Source organism: Sparus aurata, chromosome 1 (assembly GCF_900880675.1).
Source record: "Sparus aurata chromosome 1, fSpaAur1.1, whole genome shotgun sequence".
Taxonomy (NCBI): Eukaryota; Metazoa; Chordata; class Actinopteri; order Spariformes; family Sparidae; genus Sparus; species Sparus aurata.
This window is the reverse complement of record NC_044187.1, coordinates 1469500-1487400: the sequence shown is the minus strand read 5'-3', so window position 1 is coordinate 1487400 and position 17901 is coordinate 1469500. Positions and strand designations below refer to the sequence as shown.

Here is a 17901-nt window from a genome sequence, read left to right as displayed (position 1 = left end):
ACAGCTGACACCAGAGAGGACGCTTCCTTCTGTTTTAGTTTCCTCGACTTGATCACAGCACATTTTATCTCCATTGTGACAAACTGTTCCAACGTCACTGAGTGTTTGTTTATTGGGGAAATGTTGCATCTCTGTAATAAATGAATCAAAGAGTTAGTTTTAGTTTAGTTTGTAACGTGTCATGAGACGACTTCTGCTGTGAGCTGGTACTGTACAAAGAAAGACTGATTGAGTTCATTACTAATTAATTTGTAATAACGTCCAAAACATGTATTTTTTATTACGTCACAAACAGCATGAATGAATTTACAAACATGATAACTTTACTTTTGTTCTCTGTGTGCTTCAGACTGCTGCTGTGTTCGGTTCCCTCGACAGAACCCAAAGATGTAATCAGATTACAGATAATATAAAAGGGTTACAAGTTCGTTTGGACTTTATTGGAGAGAGCAGCTGCAGAGTGTGAAGAAACGTGAAGACATGCAGCGAAGGGCCAAAAGGTCAAACCTGAGCTGATAATCACTAAATGCATCAGAACACAATTGTTAAAGTAAAGTAATCCTCCGACCCGACGGTAACTAACTGATGACATCATCATCGTTTGTAGAAATCCAAAACTACAAATCGATTAAAGACTTTAAGAACAGAACGTCGCTGTTTAACATCTTCTGACACGACAGAAAGAAAACACTCGAGTAATAAACTTTTAAAAAGGAACAAGAGAAGATTAAGTCTGACCGTGACGTTTGAATCAGATACTCAGCTGTCGTCTGTAAAGCAGAACCAGCACCGCCTGCAGGGTCCAAACCCCCCGACAGCAGAACCACAGCAGCTACAAAGAGAAGGACACCACTCTGTGTGTTGTAGGAGTTTGGTTTAATATTGTACTGAAAAATAAATTAACGAAAATAACTTTTAAAATGCAACAGAAGACGAAAGAAAAGAGAAAAAAGAAAAGATCCAGATTATAAACATTCTTTGCCAGCAGGGGGTGGAATCGCAGTGCTCATGGAAGATTAAATTTACAAATATATATATAAAAAAGGAATTTATTAGACATATCCACAAATCACGAAAGCATTCCTTTACATCCAGTGAGCTGAATCTGGTCTACCACCCGAACCGTTGTTCTTCCAGCTACAAAAAGGTCTAGAAAATTTATATTTATATATGTATATATTTCATACACATGCCCTGTGTGTGGATGAGGCTGTAAAAAACTAAAACTGTACAAAAACAAAAAGCACACAGTGGTGATGTTGTCGTGGATGGAATGATGATTAAAGGAAAAGAAACTCATGGTTCAGGAAAAACAACCGTGTGATGACGAGGCCGATGTTTGGAATGAAAACGTCGAGTCATCCGATTGGCGGATTTTGGCTTAAAAACTGAAAAACTTGAGCCCGTCGTCACAGAGTGTTCGTCGTGTAGGTGAGGTGAGTTTTAGTGTTTCACTCAACAGCTTCTGGTGCTTCAAACAAAACAAACAGGAGGAGGTGCTTCAGTCTTCAGATTCATCAAGATGAGGAAGAGGAGGAGGAATGACACTCGAGTTAAATAATTAAATATTATCTACAGGAGCAAAAATTAAAAAGCTTCAGTCTCTGACACACTGGCGGTCAGATCGAGAGGACTGGGATCGTCATCGGGTACCAACATGGAAACATGTCTGACATCTGACCTTCATGTTTGTGCGTCAGATACAGAGCTGCTGCTCCAACGCCACAAACGTCATCAACATTTAGAGAGAAACAGCAGAATACTGGAGTCAGGATCAATACAACAATACAACAAACATCATCAGGCTCATCTAAAATCACCAGACACTCTGTCGGTCCGTACGTCAGTCGTGTCGTGTGACCAGCCGACATCTAAAAGACTTTTTCAGGAGCTCAGCTGGTTTCAGGGTCGTTTAGCTCGTCTTACAGTTCCATGTTCCCCGAGTCGACAAACTCACAGAGGTCTCGTTTGGAACGACACAAAACAACAACAACTACAACAACAACTACAACAACTGTCGGCAGACGCTGCTGAGAACGTCTGAATATTAAAACTAAGTGTTAAACGTACATGCAGTGGAACCTGTGCAGCTACATCAGACGGGTGTATGCTAACACTTTTAGCTCAGCAGCTGCATGAAGACTTCATTACCTGATCTGAGACCAGATTTACACCTTTTATTAACATGATGTGTTCTCTGCTGCAGACTGATCACAGCAGACGAGCTGATGGAGACTTCTGATGTTTCTTTGGTTCTTTCTCTGTTTTAAATCAAGTCTCAGCTGCTTCAGTTGCTCAGCAGAATGCTAAATGCATCAGGAGGATTTTACCTTCTGTGTTCCCCCTCACGTTTTGGGAAGGTTCAACTGAAATGTTGTTTTCTGCATCAGGCTGCAGCATGAGAACTGTTACTGTGACCTCACAGATGTCACTCGGGTCCAACCTCTGAGGACACCGAGCAGACGTCTGGACATAAACCGTTGCTGGACGACAGGCAGGAAGGTAACGTCTGACTGAGGTCGCACATGAGGCTACGCTAACAAATCCTGAGCTATCAGTCAGGCAGCTGTGAATGGTGAAGCAGTGTTTGTTGTGATGGTCATTCCAAACAAAAACCATTTAGTGTCAGAGATTTAGATTTTTGATTTAAACGAAGTTGAAAACATCGGTGAGTTTGAGATTCGGGGTTAGTGAGAAGAACTGTAAGACTTCCCTGAAACCGAGCCGTCCTGGACCTCGTGTCAGCTGCAGTGTTCTGCCCGGGTCATCAGTCCGCTCGCTCTGAGCGCTCTACGAGTAAAGCTGTAAACTTTGGTTGTGACTCCTCCTCGTGGCGCCGCCCAGCGACGGAGACGACAGGGAGGAGGAGAGGAGGGAAACCATGACGAGGGGTCTGTGGTCATGCTCTTCATTCATACATTCACATAAATGGGAATCATTAATGTCGTCATCCTGCAGGTGAGCACACACCTGCAGGATGACCGTCAGTGATAGAATAATGGCCCCTCCCACCAATAAATACCTAAACCCCGCCCACTGACAAATAATAAAATACATCACACCGCTTCATCCGCGTCTACAGCGAGTCCTTAAACCTACAGCCAGCACGGCGAGGAACCATCATCTACAGCCGGAGACACAAACAGATTTACACGTCTCAAACCGTCCTACAAACCGAGCAGAGGGAGGGAGAGGGGGCCACGTGACAGGGCGGCATGGCGTGCTGCTAGTTTTTCTTCTTCACGTTGTTGTTTGAGGCGAGCCGGGGCCGCGGCGCTGGGATCAGGCTCGCCAACGGGACTCGACTCCGGGCCACCTCGAAGAGCTTGGAGAACACCTGGAGGAAGAGGAAGAAGAGGAGGAGGAAGAGGAAGAAGAGGAGGAAGAGGAGGAAGAGGAGGAAGAGGAGGAGGTCACTGTGAGGTCCTAAACACTCTGACCAACAAACACACAAAGGAGGAAACAGTTCTGGGACATAAAGAGCAACTCTGAAATATTTCTGGAAGTCGTTCGTGTCAAAAGAAAACTGTTCCTGCTTTTGGTTCCAGTCCATCACAACATCTCGTTTCGCTGCTATGCAGACGACTCACACATCTCACACATAATCTAAATCTGTTGACTGTTGGTGGGATTTCTTGCCTCGAGCTGAGAGGAACATATATTGATCAGCCTCACTGGACTAATTTGCAAATTGAGATCCGAACCGACAACGAGAACACATTTTTATTAAAAAGCTGTGCGTGTCGTTTACATGTGGATGTATCACATACGTTTCACAAAGTCAGGTCTGACAAATGACTCGAGTGAAGCGGAGCAGCTGATGTCACACAACTGGACCGACCTAAAAGCAGCTCTGCAGGTTAGCAGAACTTTAATTCCTCAGTGCTCACCTTTCGAGGAGTCCTCTGGAAGCATTGAGAGAGAAAATAAGAGGAAGTGTTAGAGGAGGAAGAGGAGGAGGAGGATGAGGATGGAAGGGTGAAGGATTACAAAGCACCGGCTCAGAGTTTACAAAATGTGATGGAAACTTTTCACTGATGGTTAAAAGTGGCGAGAGACTTCATCAAGACAACTAACTGTTTTATTCCTTAAAAACTAAATGATCTGATGTAGAAGGAGGGTTTGTATTTCAGGTTTTGTCAGACTGACAGCTCACCTGTTCCCAGAGGGTTTCAGCCACCTGGTCGATGACTCCTCCCACCTCGCGGAACTCTCCAGAGTATTTGACGTAGGCCCAGATGCAGAGCGCCGTCAGAGCCACGCCCATCACCAGGTTACACAGCGTGGCCACAGAGTTGATGCCCACGAAGCCCGTGACCAGCGACACCACGTACATGATGAACATGACGGCGAACAGCGTGGCGGGCGTCCGCGCGGCGTAGAAGATGTTCTTGCCGTCGTTGTGTTTGCTGAAGTTGGCGTAGGCCTCGTCGAGCTCCGCCTCTAGCTGCTCCTGGTAGCGCCGGCAGAAATCCTCACCACCCATCTTCTTAACGGAGCGGAAGTGTCGCACCGACGCCTGCCGCAGATCCACGTGGCGGCGCTCCAGCTCCGCCGGGGAGATGTAGGGTTTGTCTCCGCCGCAGACCTGCAGAACAAATCAGCCAAGACGCCATTAAAGTGAAGTAAATAACTGATCCCGAGTCTGATCTGCACGCTCCAACATCAAACAACAGGAAGTGATGCGTTACCTGCTCCATGCTTTTGTTGTACGCGTCTTTGGCTCCTGCTACAGCTGCAAGGTTATTAGCTTCAGCTGTCGCCTGGGAAACATGACAACACATGTCAGGAGGACCAGAGTCAACACGCGATCACTTATCGACACGTCAACATGTTCACGCTGTCATCTTCTGATCCTCAGTTTGAGATCCTTTTCTTTATAAGACGCAGTTACTGTAGTTGGCAGACCTGAGCTAACTAGCCAACAGTAGCTTCTGCTAACAGTATTTAATACCAACTCTGGTGAAACTCTGCCAACTTATCCGTTTTAATGTTAAACTGACAGGTGGCAAATTCTCACATATTGCACCTTTAAATAATGATGATATTAATCTTGGCTTTTGTCTTTTTTCCTTTTGTAAGAAAAATGCTTTTTAAATATGTTTGAAGTTATTACATTTTAAAACAAGCTGTTCTCAGAGGAAACACTGAAGCTGGAAAGGTGGCAGAAAACTACAGACTGAACCTTTAATCTACAGACTGTTGGACGGTGAGACTACGTGACGTAGACTGTTGGAGCTGGACTGACCTGCAGCATGGACTTGGGGTGAGGAAGCTCCTCCCCCTGGTAGATCTTCATGTAAGCCTGAAAACACAAACACAGAAACCTGATTCTCCTTCTACAGGTGCAGAAACACTTAGAGACAGAAGAACCACCGTCAAACTGCACTTTAACCACCAGACCGGGTCAGAACCAGCTGTGTGTGGCTGCTGAGAGCTCAGTGTTGAGCAGATGTGGTCAGTAACTCACCTTGAAGTAGTGCAGCAGGTCTCTGCAGGTGATCTTCACTCCTCCGATCTCTTTTTCCACCAGGTTCTCTGGAGAGAGCAGCGTCGGGACCAGATTCACCAGCTCCTTCTTAAACTCCTCGTCGATATCTGAGTCACAAACGGACACAAAACATAAAGTATCACCACGACTGGCTGCTTCCTTCAGTGAAGCGTCTCAGACTGATGAAATATAAAACTGTTCATCATCACCTAAAAAGGATCGATATCAGCAAAACCACTTGTCCTAAATGTTGAATTCCCTCCAGACGTTCCTGAGAAGTGAAGCGACGTGAGCTCGCGGTGAATCTGACCTCTGACCAGCAAACTAACCAGTTCATGCTCCAGTCCAGGAGGGAGGAACGGTACCGCTCGCTACGGACCTCGTCATTTAGGATGTGGCTTTATTGTGCTTATTCCAAAACATCATCATGTCAAATAATTAAAGTTACATAAAGTAAAAACACTTTGCAGCCTCCTGGCTTTTGATAAAGAGGAAAGTGGTCAGAGGGAACAATGTGACGTGGATCTGTCCTGGTCCCACTGGAGTTCATCTGGACAGACAGGACCAGTTTGATTAAAGGCATCAGACAGAAACTGCTGGTTCTGCTGGCAGCATTTCCCCGTTCTGCCTCCACACACAGACACCACTGGGTGGCAGCGGCGCAGAGTGAAGCATGTTTGCAGGCGTCAACTTTTCTGTCCACCATTTTTGTTCCCTCATTATTAAATTCAACACCAAAACCAAAAATCTGCCCACAGCGAAGATCTGGCTCTCTGCTCACCATGTTCACTGTGACGCCTTTACACCATTCACATACTGAATGGTGATTGGCCAGTTACCATGTAGGGTGTTCTCCAGTTACACACTGACCTGCTCTCACAGCAGCACACAGAAACATTATTCAACATTAAACTGCAAAACTAAAGAAAAATCTGTAAACCAAAAGTGTGTTTTGAGCCGTGGATGGTTTCTCCTACAGTTCGACTTTAGACTTTTATTTATCCCACATCAGGGAAATGTACTTGTCACAATAGCAGGTAGACAGACATACAATAAGTACAGGACTTGGAATACTAAAAAAGATTTGAATAAGAGAGAAAAGATAAAATATAGAAAGGACAATACGTTATGTGCACTATATACACAGGAGGCAAAAAAGTTCTAAATTCAGTTTAATATGATAATAATTTGTGGGAACTTTAAAGGCAAAGAAGAACCAAACAACCTCAAACATAATGTCTCCAGTGTGAAGACAAGAACATGTTGAATTCACAGCAGCAGAAACATTTTCTCACTCTAAAAACAGACGATTCTGTTCAGAGCATTTAAGGAGAACTCAAAACAATGTTTCCACTCTGTATCACGATACTGTGACGCTCCTCTACAGCTGGGCGACAAAACCTGAATCCAAATCTGAGATTTCTGATTCATAACCATCAGTGATGTTGATTTCATGACGACCAACATTATCAGCCTATTGATTCCATCCCCACATCCTGCAGGTGAGACTGCCACGTCTGTGATTTGTATCTGAGGCGCCAGAAACAGGAAACAACAACAACAACAACAACTCACATCCTGAACTCCTTCCTTATTTATGCGGCACTGGATGTTTGATAAGGCGTGTCACATTTAGATCAGGTGATGAACATATTCTGACATTCGCACCGAGCACAAAAGAACAAACTGAGTGGGTTTAAGAGGGTCAAGACAAGAACAAGTCTGTGCACTTCACCTCTGAGCCGTCCATCAAAGTGTGGGTTGGTGGCCACCTTCAGGCCGGGGTGAGGCAGCAGGAAGCAGCCGATGTTGGAGAAGCAGGAGTGGATGTGTTTCCTGACGTTCTGCAGCTCCTCGTGTTGGTTCTGCTTCACCTGAACAACAAACGTCAGACGTTTTTATATCAGTCTGTTATTAATGTACATTTATAAAAAAGTGACACCAACCTGCAGCCGTTTCTCCAGGAAGCTCTGGCCTCCCTCCAGACCGTATGGATGCTCGTAGGGGTAACTCCAGTCTCTGATCAGGAACATCAGCGTCTGAACGGACAGAGACAACAAGATTAAAACCTTCTGCTCCTCCAGCAACACAAATAATAACAACTGCACAACCTCCAGGTGACAGAGCTCGTCTCTCTCAAAGTGATCAGAGGATCTCACCTGGAAGGGTTTCTCGTAGACCTCCTCCATGGCCAGGCGTCCGTACTCAGTGAAGAGCTGAGAGGAAACAATCAGAAACAACACAACACGTCATGAGAGACAGTCAGTACAGGAACAGATGTGATTGTTGCAACAGCTCCGTCCGGTCTGTGAGAGCTTTTCCATTCTGGGCTCCGAGCACTCGCTGTTTAAAAGCCTTTAATGAGACACGAGTCATTGGTGTTCAGAACAACTGGCTGATGTTTGCTGCCTCGCTGCAGCTCATTCTTTGTCAGCAACCGTTTTTAAATTAATGATCTTTAAAAACTTCCAGCTCAAACTAGTCCTGCGTCTCTCTGACTGACTGCTGATGAGCAGCTGCGACCAAAGATAGAAGATGTGTCAGCCTTCAGTCGGAGCTGCTGCTCTGCCTCATATGGCTGCTGAGTTTAAGGTCAGAGGTTAATCCTGACATGAGCGCATCAGGAAGAGAAAACACCCTGATATGGAGATGTGCACTCCGGCAGAGCTGCTGCGGTAAATCTGCTGGATTAGAAACCAACAGGTCAGACCGTCTGCTCGTCAGCTGGAAGGAGAGGTTCTGCTGATGGCTGTCACAGAACACGGTTGTTAAGAACCCTGTGATTAAATGACTTTGTACTGTTGAACCAGATACCTCGATATTGTGACATTACTGCAGTGAAGCTAGCAGGACTTTGTGTGCTTGTGTGAGCGGTTCTGTGGTGGTGCTGACTCACCTGGAGGTGCTGCAGGTCGTCTTCCTGGACATTCTGGGACAAGTTGTACACCTGAAACACACAAACACACAAACCAAGACATCAACCTGCTGCCATCACAGAAGTTCACTCACAGAACTCTGACAGTGACACAAACAGACGGCCGACCTGGACGGAGCTGGTCATGGTGCTCAGGGCGAACAGCGTGGCGCAGTCTTTGATGGTGGACTGGCTGTCAAACGCCCCCTGTGTGTCAATTAGTAGAACTGCAACCTGCAACAACAACAACGTCATCATTCAACGAGCTCCAACTACAACGAGATGTTGTGTGTCAGCTGGAATTACCCCGAACACACATGAAGTGTAACTGGAGGGAGTGAAGAGTTCAGAAGGTGTGATTCTGTAAACTGACCTTGCAGCCGTCTGGTTTCTCCACCACGAACACCTCGCTCCAGGCCAGGATGCCCGTGGTCTCCCTCTCACAGCCGCCTCGCCAGGTGAAGCCGGTCAGAGGCTCCTCCTCCTCGCCGACCCACGACTCAGGCGACTGGACGGAGACACGAGGGTGGAAAACTTTACATTTCAATTATGATTAAGGGTCTTAATTTGTTTTTCTTTAGTGACCACAGCATGCGTGGGATAATCATTCTGAGATGTTTCTAATAATCAGACATAGATTCCTGTCGTCCATTAACTCCTGAGAATCGTCAGTTATTAAAGGTTTAAATCCCCAGTAAAGGTTTTTGAAAAGTCTTAATAAGCCTTTCTTCTGTGGGACGATCACAAACGGACACAGAACACGCAGCAGTTAATCAGTCACAGGTTCCCAACGGATTCTTTGCAACCTGCACAGGATGTTTGTGATCAGTGACCCCGCCGTGACCTGACCTGTGTGGGCGGGGCTTATTCTACACATAAAGATGGCCTTTATGTGTAATAAGCAGCAGCGAGCTCAGCGGAGGCCCAGCCACAGAGCCGGCCATTGTGCCAGCCTAAAATCCTCTTTACAGCCCGATGAAACCCTCCAGAATGTTCCTCAGTGCTTACCATAGATTAACACACACACACACACACACACACACACACACACACAAACACACACACACACACACACACACACACACACACACACTCTGTTTGCTTCCTGCTGCAGGGTTTAAAACCCACAACAGCTGACTGGACGTCAAACATATCTGTGTCCACATGAAAAAAACAAAACTGAGTTCAGGGATGAAATCAGAGGAACCTTGCTGAGCTTTCCCAGTCGTCATGGAGACACATGTTGATAATGACTGTCATGATTTCATCCTTATAATCATCAGGTCAGGAATGTATATAAAACACTCTTGATACTCATAAAAAGGTGACACAGTTTAAAGTACTGTTGGTGGAGTCGGACCACCGTCCAGCTGGCGGGGACGACACGACCTCGGGCGACAGCGTACCTGATTGTACATGAAGCGCAGCATGAAGTCCAGCAGGAAGGACTTGCCCTTGCGGAAAGCTCCGGCCACGGAGACGACGACCACGTGGAGGTCCTGCACCTCCTCCTGCAGCAGCAGCCGCTCCAGCGCCTCCTCCTGCAGCGAGAACGAGTGCTCCCCCTCGTCCGGCACCACGATCTGCACCGGTCTGGCCACGCCCTCCTCTTCCTCCTCCAGCAGGTCGTCTTCCTCCTCCTCACGCCTCATCGGGGACGTGTCGGATTTAAACCCGTGGCCACCTGAGAGAGGCGAGACGAGGTTAAAGGTTTTACTGACCAGATCTCAAAGCTGAACTCTTACACATCTCATCTTTTAACAGGTCTAAAATCACAGTTTGACGTCTCAGTGATCATGTGATCAGCTCGACTGAAACACTGAAGACAATCACAGGAGACGAGATGATGTCACTTAAGTAAATCTAAACTTTGACTCAGTGGTCAGGACGGTCTACAGTCTGACTGCAGTTCTGATGGCCCAGTTTCCTCACAGGGATCAACAAACTCTCCGGTGGTCTGAAGCTTCCTGACCTCCTTCACAGGAGCTCGGCTGACAGGAAGGCTGAGGGGAGTCACTGCTGTTCCAGGACGGCTGGCAGGTTTACAGTAAATGGACGGAGCCATGAGTCAGTGTTGTTCTCTGGAGCCAGATTTTAACCTCCGGGCCGAAGCCCTCAGCGCTCCTTGTATGGCAGCATTTACACTCCACTGGTCCTGCAGCTCCTGGAGATTTCAGGACATATCTGACTGGTTTAGGTGTGTTTGCCTTCACCTGACACGTCACAGAGCAGGACTGTGTCATGTCTCGCTCACTGATCTGAGATCAGGACAGTAAATACCACTGTAGAGCAGCGAAGTCGCTGTGGACCTGGTAGTTAACGTGACAGTGCTCAGTCAGACTGTCTTGTGATGCCACAGCTAACCAGGCAGCCTGCGGCCTCATGGGAAGAAGAGTCTTCATTCAGGTCGGTGGTGAGCTGGTCGGCCATGTGAGCGCTCTGCAGGCAGCAACACAACAACACTTATCTGTGTCCAGATCACTGCTGCACATACAGGCTTCATCCTAAGACATAAATAACATACAGGCCACAGTAAATCTGTGTGGGACACCTCTCAGAGGAAGATGACGACGATGATGATGATGTGTGCTCTAACTGAGGCTTTTAAGAAGAAGAGCAGTGATCCGGTTAATCCAGCGTCCCAGTGTTCAGCACATGAGCTGCCCGAGGACAAACACCGCTCCAGTCCAACAGAGAAATGAAGCAGAAAGTTCAGACGAGCCGACAGAAACCGATTAGAGAATAAATGAACAGTCATCTGATCAGCTGATGGCGTCTTTTATAAATACTCTGCTGTCGTTAATACAGCGTGTACCATGACCGTCGTTTATCAGTCAATAATCGATCCAAACAAGCTTGAAATACTGATCACCGGAATCAAACACAGGACCAACTTATCCTTTAAAGAAGACGTTAGGTAAATGCATGAACAGCTGATGTGTACACTGCAGCTGAGTGTTTGGCTGATGAGCTGCAGACTGAGCAACATTTCATTCATTATTACAGGAGAGCCGGAGTGAACAGAACCGAGGTCCAACGAGCTGAGGCTGAGCAGAGCAACTCATCAGTTACAGACGGACAGAAGTTCTTATGTGAGTCAGAAAACACATCAGGAGTCCATTAAGACAACACGGTGCAGCAGTGAACACACGTGGTCCTGATCAGACAGGTCGAGCTGCTGGATTCCTGTGCAGTCGTCTCAGAGCGCCGATCGTCAGGTGAGATCACCTGCAGCCGGCAGCAGAGGAATCTGGTCCGACTTCTACTCACGTCAGCAGGTGGTCCTGTTCAGCTCTCAGGCACGTCAAGAACCGGACAGAGGACCCACAGAAACACTCACAGCCACCGTACATGTCGGGTACGAATGACTCAGATACAGTAACAGATCGATGAACGGTTCTTTGTCGCTGTGCAGTCTGGAGAGTTCAGGTGTGACATGCGAGTCTGGAGCAGCAGGCCAACGATCCCAGAACAACAAATACATAAGAAATATCAAAATCCTGATGACAAAACATCTGTGTGTCAAACCTGCATGTTTTCATGCACCTGCAGGCCCGGCTCTGCTCCGTTGGACTCAGCACATCGGCCCAGAGCGGCAGGACTGTGCATGCCCACTACAACAGGTCCACCTGCCTGAAGGTGTGTCGTCGTGTGTCGTGGTCAGAGGAGCGGCGGTGAACATCTCCTCATGCAGCACGATCAGACGAGGCAGCTAATAAAGTTCCACTAATCAGCCTCTGAGATTCTGATATCTAACTTGGTCACATTGTGATTTACAAAGCATTTCGATTAGTTGTGCAGACCATTATACACCAAACCCCATTCAGAAATCTGCTGGTTTAATGTTGATGTATTTCTGTATGAGAGAACAACAAGAACAGCCTCAAGACTTCCTCCTCCAGTTAATACAACTCATCAATAAGAACCAGTCTTATCTTCAGTACTGGATTCTGACATGTGTTATCAAAAACATGCATTTACAATTTATGTCAAGTTTCATGTGTGTCAGGATATTTAGTGACGTTCAGGTCCGATCCCCAGTTATCAGAAATCAAGGAGACTGAAACTTATATTTGCAGTAAAAATGAAAATCTTTGTGTCAAATGTTCAGTACTTCATATTTCCTCTCCACTCTCCATTGATCTGATAAACTAAGTTACTTTGGAGATTCAGATTGGTTCCGTCTCAGAGTTCTAACTGATTATATTAATACTTGTGTGATAACGTACACTGAAAACTGAGATAGTTTCTGATCGCTGTCATTATGTGGAAACCTGCTGCTGCAACTCTGCAGCTTTGAGAGCACACACACACACACACACACACACACACACACACAGTGTTTTCTGCCCCACTTTGGTCCGAGCACACTTTGTACAGTTCCCCACACACACATCCAAGTCCAAATGAGCTCTCTGCAGCTGCAACAACACGAGCAGGACCAGCCTCATGTAGCCTGACCTGCAGTAACCAGGTCCATCAGGGTGTAAAACAGCTTCAGTGGGTCACCAGAACCAGCGAGAGCCCGTCAGACACGATCCAACACGTACTGTAACTCAGCTCAGACTGACGGCTGATAACATTTCAAACAGCAAGCTGGAGTTTGACCATGAACCAGCCTGTGTACTCAGCAGCGGTCAGTAACCCGGCAGGTAGATGAGTGGTAATAACCAGGTATTCAGCTGTAGTGCTGGAGCAGGACTCCACCTGACAGCCAGTCACAGCTTTACACGCCAAACTACATTCATAAAATCACATATTTAACGTCGCTCTGCCTCTTTGACAGAACTCCTGCTGGACACTGTCACGTTAGTTAAGGTTATCCAGTACCATCAGAACCGAGTCGATCAGTCTTCTCTAGTCCTCTACACGAACACATTTAAAGTGTAGAAGGGGTCGGGTTCTGGGCTAAGTTAGTGTTGTGGACCCGCTAACGACAAACGGACCTTTGGACCGAATCCACCGACAGTTTAACTGCTACGGCTTCGATATGAGACCGAGCTGAGAGCTCATATCTGTCAGGTTGAAGCCGGTTCTGGTGAACCACCCTGCGGTCCACTGCAGGTGTACCAGCCCAGCTGAGCTCACACGACAATCCACGTTAGCCCGCTTCACAGCTAACAGCAGGCTAGTAGCGTTAGCTGCGTTAGATAAACAGCTTTTAAAAACAGCTGAACAATGAAGAATTAGCTCGAAGATGCTAGCTGCTATGTTAGCTAGCAGCTATGTTAGCATCTCCGCTAACAACAAACAGTCAGCGGGCTGAAGGTGAGCAGCTGGACGGCTTAACAGCCCGCCTCACACGGGGCTCCGCGGCAGAACACCGCGCACAGCCGGGACCAGTCGACCTCGGTCCAAACGCCCCCCTCGGTACCGGACAGCGGACGTGAAGCTCCGTGTTGTCAGGGATATTTACCCGCTCGGACGGCGCGACGCGTTTAAACCGCAGCAGGATGCGAAACGACAGGAGAGCGATTATTCGACGGAGCGGAGCAGCTTCCCCGCAGCGGCTCTCCATCACGCTCCTCTCCCGCACAGCAGCGTGCGGGGGACACACGCGTGTTCGGAGAGAGCCCGCAGTGTTCCGTCGCGCCGGTACCATCGCGCACAGCTCGGCGTGTGTTTAATTACCTTCTTTAAAGATGCTGTTTTTGTGATTCCGCTGCTTCAACCTGCTCTCCTCCGCCGCCATCTTTCCTGACCTGCTGATAGCAGCAGACTGCGCTGACGTCACCGAGCTCACTGCCGCGGCGGTGTCCGCGCGGTCCTAAAATACGGACATTAAGCCCCGCCCCCTGTTGCTGCTAGCTTGTGCTGTGCTAGCATCAACAGAGCTGCTGTCAGTATGAAGATTAAACATCATTTTAATGATTATTAAACATTATACCACCAGACTGTAACATCTGTGTACCACTATACTGACATAAAACATCATTTTAACAATTATTAAACATGGTAACTGTGTGACTGAGTCATGTGACTGTGATGTCGTCTGTTTGTAGCCTAGCATTAGCTTCTTGCTGCTACACAGTTAATTTAGCTTCACACATCACAGAGTGGAGTTCATCTGTGGAGATTATCTGGATCAACAGAACCTGGACCGGTCAGAACCCAGTTCAATGATCCCACAGAGGAACCAGAGAGATGCTAACTTCAGTTAGCTTCAATCACACATTACATCATGCTGCTCTCTGTGGAGTCACTTTACTTGTTGTCTTGTGTGTTCTTTGGTTGTGCACATTTATCTTTATTGACATTTTAATCACTCCAGAGATGTTAATGGTAACTTAACTTGAGTGTCTGCTGATTCTAAACCCAACAGAACACAGTCTGGACCACAGAGCCTGGTTCTGAGACCTTGTGACTGCCCTGTAGAAAATGGATTTTAAGTGGAGACAGTCAGCTGATGTTCCCTCGCTTCACGCTGAACGTTGTCTGTCCTCTACTTCTGCTGATGCATCCTCCCTCAGTGCATGCTGGGACTTTTAAAACAGAAGTTGTGTTGGGCTGCATGTCGTCAGCGTGTCTTCAGTGCAACATGTCATCCTCCATCTCCTCCTGGACTGTGATTGGCTGATTAAAATAACCGATCACAGCTGAGATTCAGAAAGAAAGTGTTGTGTTCACTGACCACAAGCAGCGACACATTCATTAGTGACAGTCAGAGGTGTGATACAGCTGAAAGTGTGTGTGTGTGTGTGTGTGTGTGTGTCTCTATGATAATGGTGACAGTAAGGACAGCAGTGATCTTACAAACCTGTAGAGTCTCTGCAGACACACTGCTGTCATCTGTCCTGCTGCCACAGCTCAGTCCGATCAGAACCACAGAACAAAGTACTGACATCACCTTTATTACCACCATCCTCCACAGGTACACACAGACAGCTTGTGATTGGCTGTCAAGTGTCTACAGGACACCTCTGCTAACCAACAGTCAACCTTCACAAGTCACACATTCAGTTTAAACAATAATCAGTGCCGACTGATCGAACGTCTTCTGACCGTCCTCACATTAAATAAACTAACACATCTTCTAACCTCTGTCACAACAACCGTAAAAATAAAGTTAAATTACACTTTAAATCCAGAAAAACAACATAAATCCTGCATCGTGCCCGTCAAATAAAATAAAGTTACATATAAATTCAGTCTCATAAAACGTCTTGTGTCCGTCTGGTGCTGGCTGCGATCTGATTGGTTGATTCCTCCCTGAGTTTTTAATGAACGTTGTCGTTCAGGAACAGCTGTTCTTTTCTTCTTCTTCACGACTCGGCCACTTCCTGCTGCAGTAGACAACAAACACACAAACCCAACGTGATGATCGGACTCGCTCTCCGGTTCGTCCCTGGAGGAGGACGGGGGGGGGGGGGGGGGGGGGGGGGGGGGGGGGGGGGGCAGAATGTGGCGGCCATCTTGTTTCCTGCCTCACAGGTGGGAGGAGGTGGAGAAGCAGAGTTTCAGGGTGAAGGGGTTGGAGCTGTCTGTGGAGCACAGATGTTACAGGTGAGCTGGTGCTGCTGACACCTGCTGGCTGATGTGTGAACATGAAAACATTCTAATGACATGTTTTCTTTTGTCTGCTATAAACATGAAGTATTCACATAATCAGTTATAGATATTATAATGATTCAGGTGTGTATTTTCCTAACTGAATGACTTCTACAGATTTGTTCTGATCAGCTGTTTGTTCTGATCAGACCACAGCTCTGCACTGCGTCAGCTTCAGGTCAGTACTCACTGGGTATTCTGATCTGATGGTGGTTGAGGACGGTCAGAGTCTCCACAGCTTCAGTTTTACCGTCGAACTCCAGCAGGCCGGACAGAGTCTTGGAGCCAGCTGCTGGGAGGAAGAAGGAGAGCTGACAGACAGCTACACACTGGAGGTATTTAATATTCATCACTGTATGTATGTATGAAGTTACAGCTGTATGGATACAGTTAAACTCACGTTTGGCATCAAAGACCTTGAACTTTGTGAATGCGGGGACGTTGTGTTCAGTGCAGAGCTGCAGAGGAAGACAGACGAGTCAGGTCGGACTGTAACTGTAGATACTCACTGCTTAAGTATTTTACTTCCCACGTCTGGATTGTTTCATGACAAAAAGACTTTCTCCAATTTATTGTAGCTTCATGTGCTAATTTTGCACTCTACACCTCATCAGTCGTTTCAAACACTTTTCCAAATGTCTCTGATTTCACCGAGCGTCTCTTTGACATCCTGGGAATGAGACTCAGCTATCAGCTATCTCTGTGGTGTGTTCAGGAACAGCTGGGACAAATCCTACTGATTGTACCTTTAACTTTAATAGTCTGTTCAGCTTAACAACAACTCACCTGGAGCAGCTGGTGCTGGCTCAGGGTGGGCGGGGCGTTGTAGAAGTGCAGGACGGCGGCGGGCGGTTGGATGATGTTCCTGCTGCTCTGAGCGCTGCTGAAGCGGTTGTTCCTGGTCAGACTGAAGTCGTGGTAGCTGCTGCTGCCGTCAGGAAGCTCGAACACCTGACTGGGAATCACCGCCTGCTGCTTGGACACACTGAGGGGTGGAGGAGGTGGAGGAGATGGAGGATGAACAACACCAAGAAAACAAAAAAGATGAAGAAAAAGAAGGAGAAGAAGAAGAAGAAGAAGAAAGAGGAGAAGATGAATGGATGGACGGGTTTGTTTCATACAGAGCAGGAAGTGACATCATAAGTAGTCATTCAGATGCAGGTTGATGTCAGCTGTGATCTGACCAATCAGGGCGGACGGTGAGGGGTCACATCACTTCCTGTTCTAATAAATCTTGGTCTACGAGTCTCCGCCGCCCTCCAGCAGCGTCGCCAGAACTCACCAGACGTTGAGTTTCTTGCCGAACACCTTGATGCCGTTGAGGTGAGTGACGGCTCGGTCCACTGCGTACTCATCGCCCATCTCCACCAGCGCCGTGCCGGGAACGCTCTTCATGAACTTCACCTGCAAACACAACCAATCAGCTCGGCTGGCTTTGAGACCTCACCTGGCCTCCGAGGGGCGGGGCCGGCGGGCAGCACGCACCTTCATCCACGTTGCCATAGAGACAGAAGAGGTTGAAGATGCAGCTGCAGTTCATCTTGGTGGGATGGAGGCCGCTCACCATGGAGACTGAGCTGGAGGCTCCGTGGCACAGGAAGGAGGAGGACGAGGACGAGGAGGAGGTCTTAGGGAGGAGCAGCGGGTAGGAGATTATGTCCTGCACCTCCTCACTGCTCCTCCTGTACCTGCTGTTAGCAGGAAGAGGCAGCAGAGGGCAGTGTGGGCCTGAGGAGACACACAGGAGACGAGAGACAGACAGGGAGAGTCAGCGGGGAGAGACAGACAGGGAGAGAGAGGGAGACAGAGACAGACAGACAGGGAGAGACAGACAGAGAGAGTTAGCGGGGAGAGACAGACAGGGAGAGAGAGGGAGAGAGAGAGATAGAAGTCTTATACCGTAGCCGTTGGATGGATGCTCTCCCAGGATGGCCTGACGCTGCCTCCC

At 47.6% G+C, this 17901-nt stretch overlaps 2 protein-coding genes across 3 annotated transcripts in view; both read right to left on the bottom strand.

The window, feature by feature from the left end:
* Positions 1-857: 857 nt before the first annotated feature.
* LOC115577323 (atlastin-2-like) lies at positions 858-14159 on the bottom strand. 2 transcript variants are annotated; one of them, XM_030410384.1, is made up of 14 exons: positions 14037-14159; positions 9812-10089; positions 8779-8913; positions 8535-8639; positions 8388-8438; positions 7651-7707; positions 7438-7530; positions 7227-7365; positions 5471-5598; positions 5249-5305; positions 4692-4763; positions 4157-4588; positions 3891-3905; positions 858-3337 (listed from the first exon to the last, which is right to left on the bottom strand). In XM_030410384.1, exons 1-14 carry the CDS (start codon positions 14095-14097, stop codon positions 3227-3229), a joined length of 1734 nt encoding a protein of 577 aa, XP_030266244.1. In that variant the 5' UTR covers positions 14098-14159; the 3' UTR covers positions 858-3226. The 2 variants fall into 2 exon arrangements, with proteins under 2 accessions (XP_030266244.1, XP_030266275.1); XM_030410415.1 differs by lacking the exon at positions 3891-3905.
* A 1081-nt stretch (positions 14160-15240) lies between these two features.
* Positions 15241-17901, bottom strand: part of LOC115585835 (heterogeneous nuclear ribonucleoprotein L-like) — a 4495-nt gene continuing 1834 nt past the window's right edge. The window contains exons 2-9 of the mRNA XM_030424495.1: positions 17853-17896; positions 17437-17681; positions 17236-17357; positions 16740-16938; positions 16354-16411; positions 16144-16242; positions 15804-15886; positions 15241-15772 (exon numbers count right to left, since the gene is read on the bottom strand). Of these exons, the coding sequence (XP_030280355.1) occupies positions 15831-15886; positions 16144-16242; positions 16354-16411; positions 16740-16938; positions 17236-17357; positions 17437-17681; positions 17853-17896 (823 nt within the window). The 3' untranslated portion in view covers positions 15241-15772; positions 15804-15830. The remainder of the gene's footprint in view (positions 15773-15803; positions 15887-16143; positions 16243-16353; positions 16412-16739; positions 16939-17235; positions 17358-17436; positions 17682-17852; positions 17897-17901) is intronic.